We start from the raw sequence: 26530 nt of genomic DNA on the forward strand, positions 1-26530 counted from the left end.
TGGGTTTGGGCTTCCCTTCTTATTACCAATCATTGTGTCATCTGCTCCTTACAAAGACAAAACAATATAAACAAATCACACAGGCACAACCGATTCCAAATACACAAGTTTACTAAATCTACACAAGCCCAGGTGTGTACATATTGCTGCTCTGACCAGTTTCTGGCAGCTTCTAGTTCATAGACTATGGTGACCACAAACAGAAGGCTTATAGACTATTTAAAGGGATATTGCTCTGTTTCTACAAACTACACAACTGCTAAATAAAAATACTTAGTTTTTAAAAGGCTTTTGGTCAGTTTCATTGGTCACAGTTTCCTGAATGGAGGATCAAGCAGGTGCCCAGTCTAAGAATGGACGGAAGGGTGGTAAATGGATGGTATGACCAAGTTATTATAGTCAGATCCCCATCTAAGAGTTGAAGACCCATGAGATTCCACCCTGAGACAGGTGAGAGCAAGAGGTATCAGGGTGGGAGCTCTCAGAGGAACTGGGAAGGGGTCAGAGGTGCAACTGCCTTGTAACTATGACAGTAAGTCCTGCGTGGCTGTGTAGAGGGATGGGGAGTATTTTATATTCCCTTACCCTGTTGTGTAGCTAACACAGGCCAGTCACAAGCCCTACATTAGTTATAAGTTTGGTGGGAGGGTGTCTCTAAGAGAAAAATAAATGTGTGAGGCAGGATGGATTTTTCTCCCATTAATATCCACCCAGCAGTTGCCACTGTGACAGTTTTGTCAGATTTTTTGAGGATTTTCATGCTGGGTAAATGGCAGCTGAGCTCTTCAAAAACTTGAAAACCTAATTATGGGAACTGATTTCTATTGAAAATCTACAACACAAATATCCTTTCCTTAACAGCCTAGTCAAATAATAGTCTTTGTCAGAAGTAACAAAAAAAAATAATTTGTTGTTGAAAGCAAGTAATTAAGATGGCAGTTCACGAAGTACAGAGTAAAAACTACAGTTCAAATTTTATTGGAGAGAAACTTGGTGTCATAGGTTCACAGCCATAAAATGAATAACAGTGCTGTTTTAGAGATGGCACCACAGAATTAATATAGAGTCAAAATGTAATTCAAATTCATTGATGGGAAATTTGATTTCAAAGATACAGTGGGATAAGTGAGTGGCAGTGTCACTTTAAACTCATTCATCTTCTCTTATAGAACCAATTTTCATTGATGTTTCTTTGTGGGAATTTTTAAAGAATGGATAAACCTCTTCTGAGAATGAACAATTATTAAATGTGAACAACACAGACATGTCAGTTACATTGAAAAAGGTCACCTGCCTCTCTTGGTAACTAAGGTAAATTCCAATTTTCTTGGGCTTTTTCTGCACCATGACCCGGGTCCATGGATCAGTTTTTGCCCAGTAATCTCTCCCACTCCAACCCAGAGCCCAGAATCCCTCTTTAGGGGACAAAGAAAGTTTTCCTTTTCTCTCTATTGATTTTCTGGCCACTCCCAGATCCCAGTCAGTGCTGCTTCTGACATCGACCTCCCAGTAGTGCTTTCCATCAGAGAATCCTTCAGAGCCCAACACAGAGACAGTCGAATCGAACCTCTCTGTAGTTGGTCGGACTGTTTTAGGTTGGGTTTCATGAGTAATTTTCTTCTTATCCTTAGAAATGGAGAGGTTGGGGTGGGCTGTGTCTGGATTAAGTGTGATGTCATCTGCAAAGAGAGAATTTAAGAAACCCTTGTCTAATTGCAGTATAAACTGAAACATGGGAGATATGGCTTGTGGGCCAATTCCTGCTGTCCTTACTCAGGCAAAGTGCCTACTGATAACGGATTTTGTTCTATTCTGACAATTTGGTTACACTGAAATATTTCAGAAATATGATATTTGATAGAACAGGACTCAAAAATGGAAGGGATATCTTTTGCCAGATTCTGATATAGGTTACACTGGTTGAAGAAACTGAATGAAAAAAAGCCTGAGATGAACTGGAGTAGGGCCTCATATTTCATCTCCATGATAGCAATATGTTCTGTTTCTAGTGTAACTCCCAAGGAGATTACATAGATTCCTGGAGCTCTGTCTGCTGGCAGCTCAGGGAGGAGGAGCCAAGGCAAACTCAGAGTCTGCCCGACAACCAGCAGCGAGTGAGATGCCCCTACCAGGGAGTTCAGGAGAGGGGAGAAGCCATTTTGGAGAGTGGGGAGCTGGTGAGTCCCAGGCCTGCAAGCAGGGTTCCCCCTGAGAACTGGCCTCTAGGGACCTGACAGCCGATCCCTCACCTGGGTCTTCCTTCCCCACGGATGAGTCCCAAATGGTAGCGTTTGCTGAGAAATTTCCCCAGCCAGGCTGGGTTCATCTCCAGCTCCCTAGGTGAGACTAGTCACCACATGGTCAACTCTGCTAGTCCGGGGAAGCTGCCTGCTGAGTGTGTGACTGGAGGCTGGGCTAGGAGGCTACAGTTTGGATGTTAGGGTAGTTGTATAACCTACACCTTGAGCCCTGCACCCCTTTGTGGTGCGGGGAAATCCTGGGACCGATGCAGCCTGATTCCTGCTTGAGGAGGATCCCTGACAGCAGACAGCAGCCCCTCTGCAGTGACTGAAGAGTCCAGCGTCATCTTTAAACGTGAAGATCGTTCATGGAGTTTGTGAGTGCACCATTTTTTAGTTAGTCAGGGAATTTGTTTTGGGGACCCCCTACTCCCTGAACTGTGTCCTCAAGCCAGGGAGTAAGGGGTTGGGGATTTTATAACCTGCTGCTTATTATACCTGTGGAGGGATTCACCACCTCCTCCCACTTGTGGGTCTTTTGGGCTGTACTGAACCCAGTCAGCCACACTGCTAAACCACCACAGAGAACTGTATGGGTCATCAAGGGCCACAGCAAAGTACGCGTGTCAACAGGACACTAGTTTTACACTTGTTACATCAAGTCACGGGTATTTTCAGTGTGGGCACCGGTAACCCTAAAAATAGTGTTTCACCCTGTTATGTTGTATTTGTTGCCTGTTTAATATAATTATTGTGTTGAATATATTTTTATGTGTTGTGTTATTTCTTGGAAGTCTCCAACTATCTGGCAAGTAAGTGGGGATTACCCTGTAGTTAGAATTTTCCGCCCAAGCTGCCCTGGTGACCCTGCCAGGAAGGAGCGAGGGGGGTGGAGGCACCACCAAATAATTTCATAGAAAGAAAAGGAAAAAGATTCACCCTGCTGAGTGGGTGGTGGGATCCAAAAGAACCCAGACCTGTCCATCAAAACCTGGAAGCGGATTGCCATTAAAGGAGGTAACCAGGTGGAGAAGGGTGCTACACTAGTTTTTTTTTAAACTATGAAGATGCTTTCTCATTACCAGGAAAAATGTGTATTCTATTACCTGCGTACCTGTGAGTCCTTCTCCATTCTGAAATGAAAGTGAGAAACAACACACATTGAATTCGAAGAGGCACATACTGCTGATTTTCTGCCTTTGGGCAGCAGAAATGCCCCAGGTTGAGTATAACTGAGGATGTCAGACACAATACAGAATGATTTACTTGTGCAGAAAAGAGAAAGTAAAGCACACTAATGGTACACACACACTGTGTTTATTGTACTGTTTTGGGGACCATTTGTGGCTCTTGTGGAGTCACCAGGTCTGTTCCATGCTTCACTCACTCCTCAGCTTGAGACAGACAGCAGATTACTAGGAAATAGGTGTGGTGAGGCTTGCAGTGTGGGGGACTGCACTGTCTCTCCCTGGAGCTGCTGGCTTCCCTGCTATGAGAGAGCTGAAAATGGGCTGCAGCAACAAGGAAGATAGGGGAGGAACACAAGAGAAAGGCCTGATCCCTTCAAATAACCAAGAGGGGAGTGAGTTTAAGGGTGGTGAGGGGAAGAGTGGATGAGACATAAAAAATATCATTGCACAAAGATAACCAAAGTAATCAGATGTTTGTGTGATAATGTTGTACCTGTACTTACTGATATTTCAACTGGGTGACACCCTTCAAAGTCTAATTGACTTAGACCTGCCAGCTCTGTGGGATTTTAGATGACCCCTAATTTGCAAGGTCTATGAGATTTCCCCATAAGCCATAGGTTTTCAGATGTTTCTGTGGGGTAACCCCACTCTGATTGGCTACCAGCCCAACTCCTTTGCTTGCAGCCAGTCAGAGCTGCTGCATATACTGAGAGACAGCCTTTTCCCTCAGGTAATGAAGAAGCCTTCTCCCTTCCCATCTCCCTGTACCAAAAAGGTGAAAGAGCTCCTGAAGTCCTCAGCCCTTTGATCACTGTTCCTGCTAGGAAGAAGCCAATCCATATTGGCTCTGCTACTTCTCTCCCTTCTAGCTCCACCAAGCCCCTTAGGTCAGGAGTGGAAGTGAAGACATTCCCCCTCTACCAGCTCCTAAAGACGTGCATGTGCACCCCTCAGGCCTGGCCAGGGCTCCTACATCCTTCAGATTGGCAGGAGTGTGTGTCTTGCCCTCAAGGGAGGCAGGAGGGTGGTGGTGGAGAAGACACAATTGACAGGTACACCAAAAAATCAGCAAGGGTAATAGACAGTTCATATTTTGAATGTGGGATACCCACAAACAGTCACTGTCTCAAAGGGTGTGATTCTACTTCCATTGTTGATGTCATTGGCAAATTCCAAATCACATCATTGGAGACACACTGTCAGGGACTAACTCCTTTCAAAGACATGTAAGGACCAATTTGGGGTGAAATTAATCTCTGGATGGAGAAAGCGCTAGGACTATGCAGCACAAGATACTCATATATGCCCTATTTTGAAGGGATAGGTAGGGATTGAGTGACACATAGCCCATTGCATAAGTGAGATTTGCACCCAATGGAAGCAGAAATTGGTCTGCAGCATTCATCTGTCCATCCTAGCAAATGTTATCAAAATAATATTCTAACAACAACAAAGATCCTTCAGTTCCCTTATTTCCAATTGTGAGAACTTCATTTTGTATTTGCATCACTTTTCCACCATGGAATTGAATTAACTTTTACATTCAAGGAATCAACACACACTTACTCAGTTCTACTTGGAGTTCATCTGCAAAGAAAAAAATATTCTTTTAATTCACACACGCCTTGTGAATTTCAGTTGGGTTAACTAGCAGATATTATGCCTCTCCCCAGAAGTTTCTAATCTGATACCTCACACCAATTATGTTGCAAGAATCCAAACCAGACTCATAGACTCATAGAATCATAGAATATCAGAGTTGGAAGGGACCTCAAGAGGTCATCTAGTCCAACCCCCTGCTCAAAGCAGGACCAATTCCCAGCTAAATCATCCCAGCCAGGGCTTTGTCAAGCTGGGCCTTAAAAACCTCCAAGGAAGGAGACTCCACCACCTCCCTAGGTAACGCATTCCAGTGTTTCACCACCCTCCTAGTGAAATAGTTTTTCCTGATATCCAACCTGGACCTCCCCACTGCAACTTGAGACCATTGCTCCTTGTTCTGTCATCTACCACCACTGAAAACAGCTGAGCTCCATCCTCTTTGGAACCCCCTTTCAGGTAGTTGAAGGCTGCTATCAACCCCCCCCCCCTCATTCTTCTCTTCTGGAGACTAAACAATCCCAGTTCCCTCAGCCTCTCCTCATAAGTCATGTGCTCCAGACCCCTAATCATTTTTGTTGCCCTCCGCTGGACTCTTTCCAATTTTTCCACATCCTTCTTGTAGTGTGGGGACCAAAACTGGACACAGTATTGCAGATGAGGCCTCACCAATGTCGAATAAAGGGGAACGATCACGTTCCTCGATCTGCTGGCAATGCCCCTACTTATATAGCCCAAAATGCCGTTAGCCTTCTTGGCAACAAGAGCACACTGTTGACTCATATCCAGCTTCTCGTCCACTGTGACCCCTAGGTCCTTTTCTGCAGAACTGCTACCTATCCATTCGGTCCCTAGTCTGTAGCAGTGCATGGGATTCTTCCGTCCTAAGTGCAGGACTCTGCACTTGTCCTTGTTGAACCTCATCAGGTTTTTTTCGGCCCAATCCTCTAATTTGTCTAGGTCCCTCTGGATCCGATCCCTACCCTCTAGTGTATGTACCATGCCTCCTAGTTTAGTGTCATCTGCAAACTTGCTGAGAGTGCAGTCCACACCATCCTCCAGATCATTAATAAAGATATTAAACAAAACCGGCCCCAGGACCGACCCTTGGGGCACTCCGCTTGAAACCGGCTGCCAACTAGACATGGAGCCATTGATCACTACCCGTTGAGCCCGACGATCTAGCCAGCTTTCTATCCACCTTACAGTCCATTCATCCAGCCCATACTTCTTTAACTTGGCGGCAAGAATACTGTGGGAGACCGTATCAAAAGCTTTGCTAAAGTCAAGGAATAACACATCCACTGCTTTCCCCTCATCCACAGAGCCAGTTATCTCATCATAGAAGGCAATTAGGTTAGTCAGGCACGACTTCCCCTTCGTGAATCCATGCTGACTGTTCCTGATCACTTTCCTCTCCTCTAAATGTTTCATAATTGATTCCTTGAGGACCTGCTCCATGATTTTTCCAGGGACTGAGGTGAGGCTGACTGGCCTGTAGTTCCCCGGATCCTCCTTCTTCCCTTTTTTAAAGATGGGCACTACGTTAGCCTTTTTCCAGTCATCTGGGACCTCCCCCGGTCGCCATGAGTTTTCAAAAATAATGGCTAATGGCTCTGCAATCTCACCCGCCAACTCCTTTAGCACCCTCGGATGCAGCGCATCCGGCCCCATGGACTTGTGCACGACTCATCCCCCTACTGTAAAAAGTACCAATAAAACTTGTCACTGCAATAAAAGAAATACTGAGTATTGTCACGGCTTTAGAGATGCTGCACACGGCCTCTTTCTGGAGTCCAAACACATGCATGAGACTAATTAAAAGATTATTAGGAAAAATATTTTTGCTCCCAGACCTCTAACAGGGAACCTGCACAGCTCTTTATAGATGTTTTACCAGTATAGTCAGTTTAACAGAATTGTACTGAAGAAGAACCAATTCAAAGTTAGTTTTTTTTCTGTTTTGATATTCTTCTCTTCTTGCAGTCATTTGTGAGTGCGTGTGTTTAATGGGTTAACAAATACTCACAAACGTTACTTTTTAACAACTCCCACAGCCTTCAATATGAAACACCCCATATATTCCAGTCAAACACACTCCCAACTGTTGTCCCTATGCCCAATACCCAACCAGATTTATCTCCCAACCATGACAGACCTCTGAATAATCCTCACCCCATGAAGAGGAAATCCCCAAATTCTCTTAGCTTGGGAAACTCTACTGACTCCTTCTCTCCCCATGGAAATTGCTCTCACAACCCGTCACTCCCATCTGCTAGACCCTTTTCATCGACACACTGACAATCATCAATCTCTTCTGTATTGATAGTTCCACATCTCCCACAAATATTATCCATCCAGACATCCTCAAAGCAAGAGAAGTCAATGGGACTTAACTGTTTTCTTTCTGGAGTCTTCCTGAAAAAGAAAAACAAATAGAAAACCACGTGCTTAACCCTGTACTTCCAGTTTTGTCTCCATAGCATACAGAAATAATGTAATATCCAGAATGAAGACAAAGTTTGGTAATTTATAAAATACAATAAGTACAGAAATAGCAAGAATCAAAGCCAATACCACGGCGGATTCTTAGATTCCAATGCCAGAAGAGACCACCGTGATTATATAGTCTGTACCCTGGGATAAGACAGACCACAGAACTTCCCTAAAATAATTCTTAGAAACCCTAGATAAATCTTTCCAATGTTTAATTACGCTCAATGTTAAAATGTACTTCTTATTTCCAGTCTGAATTTGTCTAGTTTCAGGTTATAACCACCTGACCATATTATACCTTCCGCTATTAGATTGAAGAGCCGATTAGCAGAGAAATGTATAAGACGATCCAATTGAAGTTGAAATTGGGACAATTCAGACAGGAAATTAGAGCTGAGTGGGAATTTTTTCAATGAAATGTTTTTTAGTTGAAAAATGCTGATTCATCAAAACTAAAACTGTTTGAGAAATAGTGTTCCGTTCACTGAAATTGTCAATCAAAAAAAATCTTAAAAGAAGGTTGGAGATTTAAAAAACATCCCATTTCAACATTGTTGTACTGAGAAGTTTTGAATTTTAATTTTAAAGTAAAGAAATTTATTTTGTTTAGAAATTTTAGTAAATATTTAGTAAAATTTAGTAAAAACTAAAACGGTTTTGAAAAAGGAAAACACTTCAAAATCTAAAAAAAGAAAAGAAAAATCATTTCAAATTTATCAAAACAAGACATTTCAATTAACCTGAAGTGAACTGGGTGGGGGTAGAGGGCTTTTGGTTTGGGAAACATTTCAAGAGTTCAACTGTTCATCCTGATTCAGGATGGAAAAATGTTTTGAAATGTTGAAAATTCTAATGGGACAGGAAAACCATTTTCCACCCAGCGCTACTACTAACAGAATAAGATAAAAGAGAATACATTGATAAAGGGCTGTACTTTGATAAAGTTTGAAAACATTTGTCCTAGCTCTTGTAAGGTGAGGATGGAGGTCATGAGGTGAAAAGGTAAAGAATGTGTCCCCACCTTCTAACACAACCCACCATCATCGTTTCATTTTTGTTAGGAGCAGGAGTGTCTGCTTTTACACATTCTGATGATGCACGTAAGGAATGTGATGATGCCTTCAGCCCTTTCCTCTCAGTGCTATGCTAGGAAGGAGGCAATCCATGTTGGCTCTGCTACTCGATTTCCCCTCCCTTACTCCACCAAGCCCCATAGACTGGGAGTGGTAATGGAAACACTTCTCACTACCAGCCCCCAAACACATGGGGGTGGGAGGAAGAGATTCATTTCTGCACCCTTCAGGGGAACACCCTGGTCAGGGTGACAGGGCTTGCAGGGGCTCCAACACCCCTGAGGTCTGGCAGGTGTATGTTTATATGTCTTGCCATCCCCAGACCACAAAGCAGGATTGAGAGGAGATAACCGAGAGATACAGTAAAACAAAAACAAGAAAGAGTACTAGATGGTCTATATTTTGTCAGCAGGACACCCACACACATTCACTATCTCAAAGGGTGTGCTGTTACTTTCAGTATTAAAGTCAATGGCAAATTGCAAATCATATAATTGATGACACATTGTCAGAACGTCACTCCACCTATATTCACAGACATGTTATGAAATACATGATTTAGGGTGAAATTCATCCCCGGAGAGAGAAAAGAACTAGACCTGTGCAGCACAAGGTACACACCTATGCCCTATTTTGAAGGGCTAGCTGGGATTTAAGTGATGAATAACCCATTCCACAGGGGAGATTTTTCACCCAATGAGAGCAGGAATAGGGCTGTAGCACCTATATATGTATATCCTAGCAAATTCTAGAAATATAATATTCTAACAAGAAAAATCATTCACTTCCTGTGTTTGTAACTGTGAGAACTTAATTTCTATTTACATCTCTTTTTTTCAGCATGGAACTGAATTGACATTTACATTTGAAAAGTCAGTGCAAAACTTACCCATTTCTATCTGGAGTTCATCTGCAAAGCAAAAATAACTTTTTAATATTGACTTCATTTTAATTTCTTTTGGGTTAGTGAATATTATGCCTCCCCTTTGAGGACTGAGGGGTCAGATATGGAGTGAGTAAGATTAATGGTTTTGACACATGCCTATCACAACATGTGGGGTACCTCATCCAGTGCGCTAAATGCCTCAACAACTGTATGGGTGAAACCAGACAATCACTACATTCTCACACAGGAAAATGATAACCATAAAGACACCTTACCATCTGTGGGTGAACGTTTTTTACTAAACAATCCCTCCATATCTGACCTCTCAGTCCTCATCCTCAAAGGAAACCTGCACAACACTTTCAAAAGATGAGCCTGGGAGCTTAAATTCATAACTTTGCTAGGCACTAAAAGTCCTGGTCTTAATAAAGACACTGGATTTATGGGTTATTACAAGAATCTGTAAACTAATAAGCTCCCTTTTTATCGACTGCAGAAATGTTAATGGGCCATTTCACTTTGAATGTTCTCTTACAGTGTGTGTTAACCATTTATGCTAAACAATTTGTTCCACCTTGTATTTAGCTGTGACGCTCTGGGTGGTTTTCCCAGACCTGAGGAAGAGCTCTGTGTAAGCTCAAAAGCTTGTTTCTCTCCCCAATAGAGGTTCGTCGAATAAAAGTTATTACCTCACCCACCTTGTCTCTTTATTCTTTTTACTCATTCTCATGATGCACAGGCATGTGCAAGAAGCATAGCATTGACTAGATTTAGAGGTGATCTCACTAGGTCCACACCAACTGAATCAGGAACTCATCTGTTCTGCAGGTCCTCCCATCTCTCCCAGCCCGGTGCATGGTCCTCTAGAGCACTGGGAGGCAGTTTTGGTCCTGAGTCTGCAGTTGGTTCTAGGTAGGTGAGACCTGTAACCCTGCAGAGACCAGCTGATGGCAGTGGAAGTCTGCACAGGTGTGAATGTTGACAGCAGAGATCCCATTGCAGGATTGGGGACATGGGGGGAGAAAATGAAGGAGGAGGATCTCTTTTGATAGCTCAGTGGCCTGCTAAACCCAAGGTTGTGAGTTCAATCCTTGAGGGGGCCATTTAGGGATCTGGGGCAAAAATCTGTCTGGGGATTGGTCCTACTTTGAGCAGGGGGTTGGACTAGATGACCTCCTGAGGTCCCTTCCAACCCTGATATTTTATGATTCTATGATCCTGAGGTGGTGTGGAGGCATTCTGCCAAGTATGTGTGACTAATGTGGATTTTCTGTAATATTTGCATGACTGATATGTGTGGAGGTGACTTGTGGAATCCTCATTTGACTTGGGATTGCTACCCGGTGTGTGCAGAAGAGTTAACATGCTGCTCCTGGGGCAGAGCAGGAGACATGAGGTGTATGTCTCATGTAACTGTTTGGGGTGGTAATGAATGGATCACTGAGAACAGTCTGAAACTGATCCATATCAATGGAGGCTCTGGGACGACAAGGGGAACCCCAATGATTCAATAGCTGGCACCTAACAACTGGAAACTCCAGCAGATGGTACGTGTGAGCTCTGCATGGCTTTGCAGAAGAGGACTATGAACCAGGAGGTGACAGGAGGTGAGGATAAGGCCTGACCTTTAGAGAGACACAGGAGCTTATCTGAGACTGGGAGACAACAGGACAGAGATTCAGAGAGGAAACCAAGATGATTCCTTCACAGCATGATTCAAGGGAGCCCTGGCTTGGCCAGTTTGGATGATGTCTTAACCTTTGCTTTTCTATGCTAATCTAATGATTTCCTGATGTTGTGTTCCAGCTGACTAATAAACCCTATGCAGTTTTGAAGAGGATGCGGGTGTCATTGCAAATACCTGCTGAGGTGCCGACAGAGTCTGTCTTAGTTGAACTTGGTGGTCAGAGCTCCCGGTGTGAAATAGGAGCGCTGGAGCCTGAAGGCTCAGTCTCAGAGGCATCGAAGCCATGTGGCCTGCCCTTGTGGAATAGTCCCTTGGGGGTCTGACACATTAAAGGGGTGCTCCCAGGAGACTGTATGCAGACTGTGTCATAGCACAGATCCTGTAAATCACTTACTCTAGTTAATTCGCTTAAAAACTAAGCGAGGCCCAAAATGTAGGGCATCTCTCTTTAACAGAATAGCCCACTCTGGATGCTCAGTGTGTGATTTTCAACAGTTCAGAACTTGGCTAAATCTAGAGCAGGCTTCTCTAGAGCAAGGCTGTACAATCCTCAACAGTAAGGAATTAATATTGACATGCTGCAGTTTCAAATTGCAGATTTCAGCCCTCAGCCATTTGGATCTTATCTTTAAAAAAAGCAGGTACATAAACTGGATTTTCCACAGATCCCTAGAGGTCTTAGTGCTCCTGAAAGTAGGACTCTGTCACATAGGAGGCCATGCTAATGCCACATTTTATCATTGAATAATAGAAATGTAGGGCTTAAAGGGACCTCAAGTGGTCATCTAGTCCAGCTCCCCTGAGCTGAGGCAGGGCCAAGTAAACCTAGACCATCCCTGACAAGTGCTTGTCCAACCTATTCTTAAAAACCTTCAACAATGGGAATTCCACAACCTCCCTTGGAAGCCTACTCCAGAGCTTAATTACCCTTGTAGTTAGAAAATTTCTCCTATTGCGGAACCTAAATATCCCTTGTTGCAGAGTAAGCCCATTGCTTCTTGTGTTACCTTCAGTGGACAGGGAGAACAATAGATTGTCCTCGTTATAAAAACCTATAATATATTTTAAGACTGTTATCAGGTCCTCCCTCATGACTAAACCTACCCAATTTTTTTAACCTTTCCGCATGGGTCAGGTTTTCTAAACCTATTAGTTGTGTTGTTCTCTCCTGGACTCTCTCCAATTTGTCAACATTAATGCTAACAAAGAGGTTTAAATTGTGTGTGTGTTTGAAGAAAGCAACTTTCTACAATTAGCAACCTAATCCAGCAAAATAGTTTGAAAATTAGCAAAACAGACAAATCTCTAGTTCCAGAGGGATTCACTATGTTAAAATCTCGGCATTTCCATAAACCACCTCCTTCCACTGCAGTGGCAGATGTCTTCAACTGGCATACAAAATATCCATTTGCCTGCACCTTTCTCTTGTCTCCATATGACCAAGTGAGATTTGACCTGGCTGAAGGGCAAATAAGATTCTGGGAAACCTTACCTTCTTCATTTTCTTTCCCACCTATATGAAGAGAAAGAAAGAGAGAACATTTCTCATTGGTTAAACAGAAGTGCTTCTCAGCTCCATCCCCACACACATACACTCTCCTAATGTGCCTGATTTTGAAACCATTCAAGAGATTAATGGCAAATTCCAATCTGACACCCTTGTGAAGTCCGTTCTAAAAAATTCCCAACCAGACTCAGCTCCCAACCGTAAAACTCCCTGTTACTACAATAAAGGAAATCCTGAGCATTACCACTGATTTAGAGATCCTACATGTTATCTGTTTCTGGAATCCAAACACATCCCGTGAGATAGATAAAAAAAGATTATTAGAGAAAACATATTTCTAAGAGTAAGTTCTTCATATCTCTTTATACATATATTTCAAGGGGTGTTGTGTGGTGGGGCTGGCTTTCCACCAAGGGGAATATGAAAGGTGGCTTTGAGACACAGATTTCAGAGGGAATTTCTTACAGACCTGAAATTAAAATGGATTCATGTACATTTGCTGAATGTTTTGGACACACAGAAAACAATAAAAAAGAAACAACAATGGCAAAATATATTGAGGAGGAATCCATTCAGAAATCCTTTTTTCTGCCATGATGTTTATTTCTTATTGTAGCCTCTTTGTGTTGCACAAGGGGACTGGTCTCTGGGTCTCCCATTTTCCTAAGGTTATGAATAAGGTTATGGAATAAGTCTTATTTTCTCTCTCTGTGGCTCAGTGACCATTTAATTGGTTATCCAAAGTGGAACAGCTGCTTCAGGAGAGATTGAGAGAGCACCATGGCAAACTATCACATAGAACAGTGGTTACAACATTCACCTGAAAGGTAGAAGTCCACAGTTAAGATCCTGTCTCACCATTAGACAGAAGCAAGAATTGAACCTGGGTCTCCCACATCCCAGGTGAGTGCACTAACCACTTGGCTAAAAGTAATAAGGGAGCAGCTGTCATCCCTTTCTGTGGTGTTTCTTGCAAAAAACAGCTTCCATGCCTAGGGAAAGGTCTACGCTTAAAAGGCTGCAGCTGTAGCACTTTAATGAAGATGCTCTAGACTGATGGCAGAGAGCTCTTACAGGGGTATAGTTAATCCACCTCCCTAAGGCTATGTCTACACTAGAGATGTTACAGCTCTCAGCTGTATCCATGCAGGGCCGGCTCCAGGCACCAGCTTCTCAAGCAGGTGCTTGGGGCGGCCGCTCCGGAGAGGGGCGGCAGGTCCAGGTATTCTTCGGCGGCAATTCGGCGGACGGTCCCTCACTCGGCTTGGGAGTGAAGGACCTTCAGCCGAATTGCTGCCGCAGATCGTGATCGCGACTTTTTTTAGATTGCGATCGCGGCTTTTTTGTTTGTTTGTTTTGGCTGCTTGGGGCCGCCAAAGCCCTGGAGCCGGCCCTGTATCCATGCAGCTGCGCTGCTGTAAGATCTCAAGTGTAGACGCTCCACGCCAACAGGAGAGAGCTCTGCCATCGACGTAATTATTCTGCCCCCAATGAGCGGTGCTAGCTATGTTGGGGGACACCAACACCCCTGAGCGACATAAGTTATACCGACTTAAGTGGTAGTGTAGACATAGCCTATGACAGGCAGTAGCTGTGTCAGTGTAGACATAGCCTATGAGGGCAGTATCCCTTCCCTCCACATAGTGCTGTGCACAGGAGTGGCTAGGTCAGTTTAACTACGTCGCTCAGGGGTGTGGATTATGTTCTACAAGCTCCTCCACTAAAGAAGTGAATAAAACAGGCAGAAACTAAAACAAAGAAGAACTTGCACATGCACCATCTGCAGAATGGTTTGCTACCAAACCTTGTGGCTAAACCTTTCCAAATAAGGGCTTGCCTACATATGGAAGTTATCTTGGAATAACATAAGGTATGAATTTAAAGCTCTATAGCTATTCTGGGGTAACTCCCCCTATGGACATTCCTTTTCCAGAAAAAAATGGCCTTTTCCAGTTTAGCTTAATCCACTTCCAAAATAGAGCCAAAAAAAAGCATGTTTCCCCTCCAGAATAGAAGTGTCCAAATGGGGAGTTGTTCTGGAATAGTTATGCCTGTCATCCTCCCCATGTAGACAAGTCCAAAGAATAATAATAATAATAGATTGAAAACTTCTCACCTGAGCGATACTCTATTTTATGTATCTGAATGAAAACTTGTCTGCTTCCAGTACACCCAGCACGTAAGTTTCACAGATTCCCTATGCCACAATTAGTCACATTAAGCCTTTTCTGTACATATGCCTGTGGTACATGCTTAGCAGTTCCCTAGTATGTTCCTGCCTTCATTTTACATACAGGGCACCATTAAAGGTCACAAACCTCCCAAGTTGTTAAAGTGAGTAAAATGTTATTGTTATAGTGAAGGCACATAGTTCTACGAATGTAACTGTCCCAATACCAATTCAAACTTACTCTTCTTATTGTCCTTTCCTTCTAGAAAAGAAAAAAAAAGCCTCATGTTTAAGTACATTCACACACCACTTCTAATAAAACATAGACAAACCAATACCATGGCTTGACTACAGACTGTAATTTGTCTCCTTGCAAATCTATTGATCTACATCCACACACAAAAGTGCTTCAGTCCACTGTGGGGTGCGTTAGGTAACATCACAAATTGTCCTTCAGTCTTCAGGGGAAAATAGTTATTGTGACTGAACTGTTTCAGTGCTGATGTGTATGGAGCTACATGCACAAATGTTGCAAATAGTCCACCACACCACAAGGGGGTGGCATTAGTAATTTGGCTTCACAGCTGCCTTATCTGGTGAACCTCTAACAGATCACTGGTTGACAACCTCCTCTTACCCTCCCTGGCCATACCCCTAAGCCATCCCTACCTCCACAAAAAGTCCCCTACTTCCACTAATGTCCCTCCCACCACCCTCAAACATGAACTATCACAGGGAAGGGTGGGGGTTCTAGAAGCCCCTAATAATGTGACCCCTGAACTGCCCTCTCATTTGTGACACCTGCAGGTCTTGGAGAACAAAGGGACCATGGGAGAAGAAAGGGCTAACTCATGCACCTGGTCCTCTCTGGGGATGCAGTGTAGGGGGGAAGGAAGGAAGGACGCATGCTCGGTCATGTAATGGTTGTTCTGTCTAGGTGAACAGTTAGTGCACAGCAAGCTGGGATGTAAATCCACAGTGCAATAGCCAGCCATGTATTAAATGTCCGTGTACACTCTGCTGGCACACACTAACAGTCCCCTAGTGGACACTGAACAACTCCTGCTTCAAAGCAGAGCACATCAAAGCATATTAGGGACTCATTAGTGTGTGCCAGCAGGGTCCACATGGACAGCTAATGCACTATCGATTTACACCCCAGCTTGCCATGCATTAACTGTTCATCCAGACAAGCCCTAGTTTGCCAACCTGGTGGGGAAGTGAAACACATTGTCTTCTATACAGTACATCTAATTCAGGCTGAAAGCACCTCAGGGATGGGACTGTGTCTCCTCCGCAGGACCAAGGAGACTATCCCAGGAAAAGGAAGACATAATGATAAAATCATCTGTGAGAGAAAACGGTGTGACATCAAAGCAGACGTACTGTCAACTATCTGAGACATTTCTTAAAAAGAAAAAACATCCAAATGTTTAGATTTGTACACACTGTTATTTTCAAATGTATGCTACAGAATAAAATTACTGTCTTTGGGAGGTTCTGAAAGGGGCAAAATAGATGGTGGATGCACATCCCAGTTTCCTGAATCCCAACACATTTTGGAAACATCAGTTAGAAACCAGAGACTGAAATTAGTGTTGATCAAAAATTCTCTCTTGAAACTGGTTTCCAGTGGAAGATTGGGTTTCCAACAAAATGATTTTTTTTTTGCAAAGAGTATCTGCTTAACACAGAAAACATGATTTGTCATAAAACAAACAAAAATATTTAGTTGTATCTGAAAAGTGAAATATTTTGGAGGAGAATTGCTGGGAGTTGTGATTCGGTTACCTCATGTCCCCATTTTTTTATATGGTCCAGATTCCCCAACTGGACTATATTTACCAGGATGCCAGTGAGACCATGATGCACAGGCTGCACTTACCAAGAGGGGTGACCATGATACATCAGAGGACATGTAGTCTATAGAGGTGAACTTTTCTATAGAAAAAATGCCATTTGGAACCACCTCTACCTGAGACTCAAAAACCAGACTGGGTTTATCGACCATGATGTGTCAAACCCTACACAGTATTAGCTCAGAGCCATTGCTGCTCTAACCTACACAGCTGGTGAGGGGCCCTATAGGGCTGGAGCACAGGTGAGCTCTGCCACTCCCTCAATGCACACCCTTGCTCTCAACAAAGCCTTTATACCATTGGCTGTAAGAGCTGGCTGTGCAGTCAGGATAATTATCCCGGAGGCCATACCTCTTCCTAATTTACTATAGGCGAACTAATCAGGATTGAAAGAAAACTCAGCAGAAAACAAATGGCTCTTGCTGCATGTGGAGTAGTGACAATGGAAAGTAACTACACAGGATCACTCCTAGAGTGTTATTCTGTTTGGTGTCAATGTTCAGGAAGCAATGGAAACTTACCCTCCACTTCTTGGTCAGACTCTGAAAGAAAAATCACCAAATCATATTTACAGTTTTCTCACAAGCATTGCTTTCAACTGAGATGCAATTCCCAGGGTGAAAAATTGCTGCACATGCATCTCTCAGTCCGCACTGCCTAACCATCTCATTCTACCTTACCCCTTGATTCATGGTCTGATCCAGCTCCCCTCACTGGAAATGCTGCAGAATCAGCATTAACTGTCCAATGAGATTCCCAACAAGCTCTTTTAAAACTCTTTGACCCAAGTTACCTGGATTGACTGATTGAAATTTTCTAATGTTAGTAGCTTCTGTTTAACTTTCTACAGAGAAACTAGTTGAACGCAAAAATGAAGAGACATGTAAGCTGTCCTGTCACAGTCCCACCAAGGGGGTGCCTTAGCCCTGTCCTGGGGGAAACCTGCAAAAAGTTTGAAGGGAGTACAGAATCCCTGGCTCATTCAGCTCTTGGACTTCTTTGTGAGTTGAGTCTACGTATAACTGACTATCTTTACATGTAATGTATATGTATAGCTACATATATAAAAATGGCCAGTTGTGGTGGTGGTTTGGGATCTGATGTGAGAGCTGAATACTTTTCTGCATAAACTGGACTCTTCCCATGAACTCCACTCTCTATGGACCACCTTTCAGTTATTAATAGGATAATAGGATCACCCTTTTCTTCCTCAGGACTATCTGGAAAATAAATACATACAGACAAACTTTCTATAAATGCACTGTGCATGGGCAAAAATGTTCAGCTGTGCGCTCACAGTATGGTGCAAGGCTGGGTTGAGTTCTGAGGGGGATTTTCCAAAGCAGTGGGTCAGGTTTCTCAAAGTCCCCTGAGCACTCTCCATCCTGTACAGTCCCTGAGGGTGAGGCTAGGGCATGCAAAAAGTAATAGATTCCCTCCTGAATCATAGGCTTCCAGTCTTGACAGTTACTATTGTGCCTGGCCACAATGCCATAGACACAGCATGGAGGGTGAATGGATGTTGACTGGATTAGAAATTGCTGCATCTGCAAAACCGGGTTCTATGCACACAGGAAAAGGTTAACTAACAAAGATACAAGATTCTGTAGCCCAGTAGTTAGAGTACTCATTTAGGAGGGGGAGACCCAGGCTCCAGTCCCTTTTTTGTTCCAGTGGCTGTCTGATTACCCAATAATGTTCAAAAGATGGGCTAGAATTATATAACATGAAATTGTACTAAGCTATCAGCTTCATAGTGTTCAGTGGGTTGTGTTAAACCTGCTCTAAACTGTGCGACCCCACCCCTCATTTAAAATGGCACAAGAGACAGCTAAACAGCCCCACCTACAACAAAGGGAGGATGAGAGCCTACCCAGTAATTTGGACTTTATGGGCGGAGACCTCGAAGGGGCATTCACTGTCTTTGGGCCTGTCTACACTACAATCTTAAATGGACCTATGTGAGGTTGACATACAGCCACCACAGTAATTACTGAAGAGCGTGATGTCCACGTTACCCTCTTTCTGTCAGTGGTGCATGTTCTCACCAGAAGCACTTGCACTGGGCAGTGCGGGGGCTCAGAGCCAGGGCTCTCAGCTCCACATAGCTCCCCACTGGGAGCCCAGCTGCCCCCCGGGGGTTTTCCCCTCCGCACTCACAGCTGAGAGTGGGGGGCAAGTTGGCTGGGGCTTCTTGCCCCCAGCGGGTAGATTTGCACCTGGTGTCTGGTCAGCTGCCGTGCTCCTTGCCCAGAGTGGGGAGCTGGGACTAAGGAAGCAGCACAGCAGGAAGTGGGGAGCCTGGGTGTCAGACCCGCTTGCAATGGAGACCCAGCAGCAGCCCAGCTGAGGATCTGGGAGCCAGTTTTCTTGTCCAGCAGAGCCGTGAAATTGACAAGACAGACAACAGCTATCGTAAGGAACACAGTGTCTACACAGACACTGCATCTCTCTGACTACACTGACATAAGCTGTATGCCTCTCTTGCAGGTGGAGTTATTAGTTGCTGGAGTAGGGCACTTACATCGGCAGGAGGAAGGCTGTATTGTAGACACCGACATAGGCAACATAAGCTGCCTTATAACGACCTAACTCTGCAGTGTAGACCAAGTCTCAGTGAGACAGAGGCTCTGTGTACACTATGGACCTTACAGCAGCACAGCTGTGCTGCTACAGCCGTGCCACTGTAAGGGCTCCAGTGCAGCCACTCTTTGCTGGCAGGAGAGAGCTTTTCTGCCAGCAAAATAAACCTACCCCCCATGAGCAGCGGTAGCATTGTCAGTGGGAAAGCATCTCCCGCTGACATAGCTCTGTCCACACTGGCGCTTTTTTGTTGTAAAACTTTTGTTGGTCAGGGGTGTGAAAAAACACATTCCTGATGAACAAAAGTCTAATGTAGACATAGCCAGAGACAATACAAGCAGAGGCAGAGAGGGTCACAGCAAGCAAGACAAAAACAGAGGGAGAAAGCCAAAGAAACGCAGCTCAGAAGCATAGTAAAGTGGCCCTGAGATGAGGCTTTTTTTCCATACAGAGTGCTGGATGTAAAGGCAGGCTGGCAACAGTAAACAAAGGAACTGTCTCCTCTTTTTGTTACTCCCTCCAGGCAGGAGGGACTTTGTGCACTTCTTGTAAATAAACAAGATACCACCAAAGAAAATATCAGACTTCATTGTCAATTTCTATTCCCATCTGGTACATCCCCAGAGCCAAAAGCTTTGGCTGACCACTCGGGTCAAAATGAAAAGTAATAATAACAACAGTTACAGTCCAACAGTGGTTGTGTTTGTCTTAGTAACAAAATTAACCCATGTAAAAAAACATTTACTTTCAAGAACTGTAGATTCAGATTACGGTATGAATTGTGGCCTCTCTATTGTCTAATCCTTTGCAGAAATACAGCCTTCCAACTCTTCTAGCAGTCAAATAATTCATCAGTTATTCTATTGCAAATTTAGAAACAATCCTGGTGTATCAGGGTACTATGTGAAAAAAGGGATGGGTGGTGAAATGAAATAGTATAGGGCTTATACAACACAGTGTATAATGTTTAATAATATCAGTTTAGACTTACTCTTTCCCTTTCCCACGTTCTCTGCAAAAAAGAAGGCAACATTTCAGTGTGTGAATATTTTTGTCCATACAAGGTTTAGCTAAGGTTTTCTATGGAAGTAGGAGTTGGATATGGAACAAGCTATTTGGAAAATCAAAGGAAAGTAGTATTGGAAGCAACCTGCTATGAGCTATCAAGTACAGGAAAAACACTGGGATATCTCATTTTAAGGTTGAGTTAGGTCTTCTTTTTCTGCATGGAAGTGTTTCCTGAAAAGAAAGGAGCATAAAGATCCTGATAAAGGGAAAATCCTGATGCATTCTTATCTATATAGTTGCTATGGCACATCCATAATTAAAGTTAACGGGGATGGGGAGAGATACTGCATTACTTACATGCCTCCACTGGGACCAGGGAACAACAAAAAGCCAACAGACAGAGAACAGGAGAAGAGAAAAACTTTCTTATTCATCTGGCTGCATCCTGATTAGCCTCGGGCTCTATGAAGGCTGTCTCTAGGGTGTGAAGAACCTTTTCACTGATCATTTGTTTATGGAGGGAGTATAACCTCAGATAAGGGTGGATGGTGGGGCATGGACTTCGCTTGCCGCTAATGCCCTCCTCATCCCACTCTAACGAGTTGTGTTTGGCTCTTCAACTGTCCCATGAGAGCATTAAGGGGCAGCCTTAATGCTCTCAAAGAGATGGCGGTGAGGGGGCTGGAGAACCTGGCCGATGTGGGATTCTGGAGGATTGTGACACAGAGCCTGGTTACTTACTCATTAATTTCTTGAGAGATTCTGGAAAAGAAAAACACTCTTTAAATACCCGCACATTGTTTTATCTAAACTGCATAGTTACAAAATGTAACTGATTTTTATTACAATCCATGTGTCCTGAGAAATAAGTTCCAGCCCAATCAACTATTATAACACACTGTCAATTGTTAAGCTTACAGCATTTCTTCATTAAACTGTAGGATTTGCTGCACTAAAATCCATAGTTTGATATGTCCCTGTGATTCACCAGCAGTTTACGGCTAAATTTTTAAAGGTAATAAACTGCCTATCTCCCATTGATTTCAATGGGAGTGAGGTATCTAAATGTCTTTAAAAACTGACCCTTAGTCATCTAAACAAAATTCACAGTTATTGATTTTAAAACCCAATGTCGAGCTGTATTCAATGGGACTATGTTGGATTAAGTCATATGTGGTTCTGTTCATGGGATCAGACTCTAGGCTGTATCAAATGTAAGCTGCTACAGACATTTATGTGGACAGGATGATGTAAAGATTAAAAAAAAGAAAATAAATATATGTATATCCTGTTGATCTTCTCTGAGTTAAACTGCTGAAAAATCCATGCAGACTTACTCATTTCCTTCTCGACGGATCCTGGAAAAAAAACAACACATTGCTTTATCCAAACAATGTCATTATAAAATTTAACCTGATTTTGTCAACTAGAAATTGTCCTAAATGAAAAGCTACAGAACTTGGGGGATTTTTACTAAATAATATTAAAACATTATCGGCATACACTCCTATTATGGAGGTGCACTGGTTCCAAAATAGTTAAGGGTTGAGATAAGCTAATATTTTTAAAAAAGATGATTTTTCCAAGTGCTCTAAAATCCATATATGATGTGGATGGTTCTTCTGTGTGAACCTTAAATGTATTTCCTGGTTTTCAGACGTTTAAGTATAGTTTGCACGTGACAATGGGATGGAATGGAATGGTACGAGACACTGTGTGCATTCACAAAGTTTTTGGTCAGTGAATAGTGCTCTTCCAGCAGTAGGTGTCATGGTGTTTTTATAAAGGTGGGTAAGAAATTGTATCCTCATTTCACAGAGCTGTAAACTGAGGCACAGGCAGCAGAAGAGATGTGACTGTGGTCATATAAAAAGTGTGTGTCAGAGCCAGGAATAGTTCCACTTTACTGCAGTTCTGTAAACATATGGGAACCAATCCTGTCTGTGTTCTGTGCACATCTAAAATTCCTGCTGAATGACCTGCCCTGGGAGCGAGTTACCAGTGACACAGGGCTGCGGTGGAAGGAGGGTGCAGGTGGGGGGTAGGAGGAACCCAGATCTGGGGCAGCAGGGTGTGTGTGTGGGGGGGAGAGCCCAGGGCTGGGGTGGCAGGGGGATGCGGTTCGGGCGGTGAGAGCCCAAAGCTGGGGCGGCAGGGGGGTGCGGGTGGTGGGGGAGAATCCAGGGCTGGGGTGGGGAGCAGCCAAATTTTTTTTTGCTTGGGGTGGCAAAAAACCTAGAGCCGGCCCTGATTCCCTTACAGGAATAATGGACTTCATCTATTTGTTCTGTCCAGGAGAGGGCTGGGCAGTACAGGACATACATTTCTGGGGAACAGTCTGGGACTGGAGGCGTATTGGGGTCAACCTGCAGTATAATCAAGCTTGGTGAGAGCCAGCAGATACACACAGACACTCAGGGTGTGGCTTGTATGCCGGAAGGCTGTTCGTGAACAGCCCGGGAGGCATGGTAAGGCACCCGAGGCTGCAGGGCACTCATGACAGGCCCCCCACATTGGTCTGAATTGTACGCTGGTATGTCACAAGCGCCTCCTGGCTTTAGCTATGTGTCCGACTCAGGTAGCTCCTGAGAAAGTGAAGCAGCCATTGAGCACTCTGAGGATGACAGGGAGGAAGAAGGAGAAAGAGCTCAAGGCTCGTCCTGCTCCCTCCTCTCGCTTCATAAACACGCTGGCTTGGCTCAGCAGATCCCTGTCTCCTCCCATCTTGGAAAAATATTACCCACTCAGGAGCACTTCACCTCTTCCCTCCAAGGCCTCTCTCTGAGCCTCAGGGCCAAGGAGGAGAGAAGAGGAGCGAGCCTAGTGCTGCTGCATGAGCATCTTCTCCTCCTCCTCCCTCCTGCCAGTGGACATCCCCTGGGTCTGCAGGACATCACCTGACTTTGCAATGTAGCACAAAGAGGCTGACAGTGCTACAATGTGGAGTTGAGTGCACAATCCTGTACAGTTGTGAGCTCTGAGCCAAAGTCCTGCATTCAGTAGTGAACCCCGCTGAAGTCTCTGGGATGGTGCAGATGAAAATGAGGGCACCATGTGGCACCCAGAGTGTGACTAAGTAATATAAATGAAAACTTACCCTTTTTCTGTTTAAGTTTCCCTGCCAAATAAAAACAGTTATTTCACTGTGTGCATAGTTTTCAGACTGGACACAAATCTATCATTTCTATTGTGGACTCTTTTGAGCAGTTGAACTCAATGTCTGCATGTAACCTTTTCTTCATCATCAAGTATAGGGAAGGGATGGTGGCCTGAGCCTGGAGCAATTTAGCCAGCTGCCTGTTCAGACATGAAAGCTCCTGCATTTCCTATTGCAATTGAACTTGAAATAGATGAAGTTAGTAGGAATGTGCCCGAGCCACAGTGTTCAGATCATATTCTGAAGGTTTCTGCTGTTTAAGAGAAAATGTGACCTTCCATGAGTTTCAGTCCCATATCTTGGTAACAACATCTCTGTGTAAATCAATGTGTTGGGTTTGAACTATGAAATTTTAAAATAATTTAGATTTTGAGTGACCTCAGAAATCACCTCTTTCCCAGGGCGCTGTCCCAGCAGCTGCAACTAATTGAAATGCTGAGCTAACAATTGCCTGGATTTAATAAGGAAGGGGCTAAAGATTGGTCATTTTCAGTGAAATACCCTCAGCTTCAGCAGTTGCTTCCCTTTTCACCCATCAAAGCTCAGGATTGTCAATATTAAAGAACTGCTGAATTAGTAGGTGGTATTGGGTGGCGGGATGAACTTGGAGGAGATGTGCAGGGGAGTGCAGTTGGGATGATTTCTCATGTTTGATGTTTTTTTCCTTGCTGTATGCTTCACCAAATATAGTACAAACCACGGAGTTCTGGATGAGTTTATTTACAGTAATTAGCACTAATATACTTGTAATTATTCAGAAATTGCTCCATTTTCTCTGTTAACATTGCAGATTACAATGTTGTTGGTGTATGATTCCTGCAATGTATGTTATGGAAGAGCTATATTTCCTGGAGAGGATGGACACAGGAAAGGAGCAACACAGCAATATTGAATCACTAAACTATGACACTGCATGTGTCCTGAGAAACAGATTAGAATCTGGACTATCTATACCTAAAATGGATGTCAGCCTTCAGTATCTCTTTGCTGAACTGTTGGGCAGTTCTGTACTAAAGTCTACTGGCTCACTTATTGCAAGAGACTCCAAATCCACACACCCTTCTTTGTATGTGGAATCTCATTCAGTGGAGCTTCAGTTAGCAGCAAGGGTGTGACTACACATCTGTTTGCAGGATCAATCATTAGGATGTTTCAAAACCAAAATGCTTCCATTTTTTTCTCAGGGTAGTAAGAGACATGCAATTTTGAAAAATATAATTAATATTTTTATGTGGTAGAAATCTTCTATATTTTACTGAAATTGCTTCAATATCCAGGTGAACTTACTCATTTTTTCCATCAGTGATTCTAAAGGAGACAAAGAGAGAGAAAGAGAGAATGATTTAAATGTGTACATATTGTTTACTCAAAACTGTATATTCTCTAAATTTAGTTAACTGTATTAATTAAAATATCTCCTAAATTAGAAGGTATAAAACAACCATGAAAATTTAAACACTTTCTAGTTTTTGTCTTAGCAGAGAATGAAAATAACTCATAGAGCACAGCATGTCACTGGCAGAGCCAGGAATACAACTTAGTTATCCTGACTGTAGCTGGGTAAATACCGCAAAAAGCTACTCTCAGATCTTCTTTTGAGGTCATAAACACATTCCCTGTGACTGTAAACCTGCCTCTTGCATTTAATTTTCTGTGACCATTCCAGCAAATATGTTTGCATTCTCCTGAGCACTAATATGTAAATGAAGAATGAAGAATATTCCTGGAAAGTGAGCTTATAATTATAATTATCTGGGTCATCCTGTTTACCATTTTTAAAAATTGGAACATTAACATTCTCCCAGTCTCCTGGAACTTCCCCAGTGCTCCAAAACTTATTGAAAATCAGCATTAACTGTTCAATGAGCTTCTCAACAAGCTCTTTTAAAACTCTTTGACACAAATTACCTGGATCCGCTGATTGAAATTGTCTAATGTTAGTGGCTTCTGTTTAACTTTCTACAGAGAAACTAGTGGAATGGAAAAATGATGAGACATGTAAGCTGTCCTTTCACTGTCCCACCAAGGGGGTGCCTTAGCCCTGTCCTGGGGGACACCTGCAACAAGTTTGCGGGGAGTACAGAATCCCTGGCTCATTCAGCCCTTGGACTTTCTTGTGAATCTATGTGTAACTGACTAGCTTTACATGTAATATCTATGCATATACACATATATAAATATGGCCAGTTGTGGTGGTGTGCTGGGGTCTGATGTGAGAGCTGAATACTTTTCTACATAAACTGGACTCTTCCCATTAACTCCACTCTCTATGGACCAACCTATTGCCATCAGATGGCAACAGTTTCTGCCAACAATTGGTACTAAATTTGAATATTTAGTATTCACATTCCATGGGTACACATCAGAAATCATATTTAGAATCCCCCAATCTTCTGGTCTCCTCTGTTCATCAGATTGAAAGCTACCTTTCAGTTATTAATAGGAACTCACCCTTTTCCTCCTCAGGACTATCTGGAAAATAAATACATAGAGTCAACTTTCTACAAATACACTTTGCATGGGCAAAAATGTTCAGCTGTGCACTCACAGTATGGTGCAAGGCTGGGTTGAGTGCTGAGGGGGATTTTCCAAAGCAGTGTGTCAGGTTTCTCAAAGTCCCCTGAGCACTCTCCATCCTGTGCAGTCCCTGAGGGTGAGGCTAGGGCATGTGAAAAGTAATAGATTCCCTCCTGAATCAGAGGCTTCCAGTCTTGACAGTTACCATTGTGCCTGGCCACCATGCCATAGACACAGCATGGAGGGAGAATGGATGTTGACTGGATTAGAAATTGCTGCATCTGCAGACCAGGATTCTATGCACACAGGAAAAAGTTAACTAACAAAGATACAAGATTCTGTAGCCCAGTAGGCAGAGTACTCATCTAGGGGGAGAGACATGTTCCAGGCCCTTTGCTCCAGTGGCTGTCTGATTACCCAATAAGGTTCAAAAGGTGGGCTAGAATTATATAACATGAAATTGTACTAAGCTATCAGCTTCATAGTGCTCAGTGGGTTGTGTTAAATCTGCTCTAAACTGTGCGACCCCACCCCTCATTTAAAATGCCCATGAGA

The 26530-nt window shown here is 43.4% G+C and overlaps 1 protein-coding gene across 1 annotated transcript in view; it reads right to left on the reverse strand.

Annotated features, from left to right (window-relative positions):
- Positions 1-896: 896 nt before the first annotated feature.
- LOC122173337 (E3 ubiquitin-protein ligase TRIM39-like) overlaps positions 897-26530 on the reverse strand; it is an 86680-nt gene continuing 61046 nt past the window's right edge. The window contains exons 26-39 of the mRNA XM_065571843.1: positions 25910-25930; positions 24746-24766; positions 23399-23419; positions 21639-21659; positions 21043-21063; positions 20285-20305; positions 17232-17252; positions 15093-15113; positions 12667-12687; positions 9491-9511; positions 7430-7450; positions 5000-5020; positions 3347-3373; positions 897-1679 (exon numbers count right to left, since the gene is read on the reverse strand). Of these exons, the coding sequence (XP_065427915.1) occupies positions 1150-1679; positions 3347-3373; positions 5000-5020; positions 7430-7450; positions 9491-9511; positions 12667-12687; positions 15093-15113; positions 17232-17252; positions 20285-20305; positions 21043-21063; positions 21639-21659; positions 23399-23419; positions 24746-24766; positions 25910-25930 (809 nt within the window). The 3' untranslated portion in view covers positions 897-1149. The remainder of the gene's footprint in view (positions 1680-3346; positions 3374-4999; positions 5021-7429; positions 7451-9490; positions 9512-12666; positions 12688-15092; positions 15114-17231; positions 17253-20284; positions 20306-21042; positions 21064-21638; positions 21660-23398; positions 23420-24745; positions 24767-25909; positions 25931-26530) is intronic.

The sequence above is a fragment of the Chrysemys picta genome, chromosome 17, assembly GCF_011386835.1.
Source record: "Chrysemys picta bellii isolate R12L10 chromosome 17, ASM1138683v2, whole genome shotgun sequence".
In the NCBI taxonomy this organism is placed as follows: Eukaryota; Metazoa; Chordata; order Testudines; family Emydidae; genus Chrysemys; species Chrysemys picta.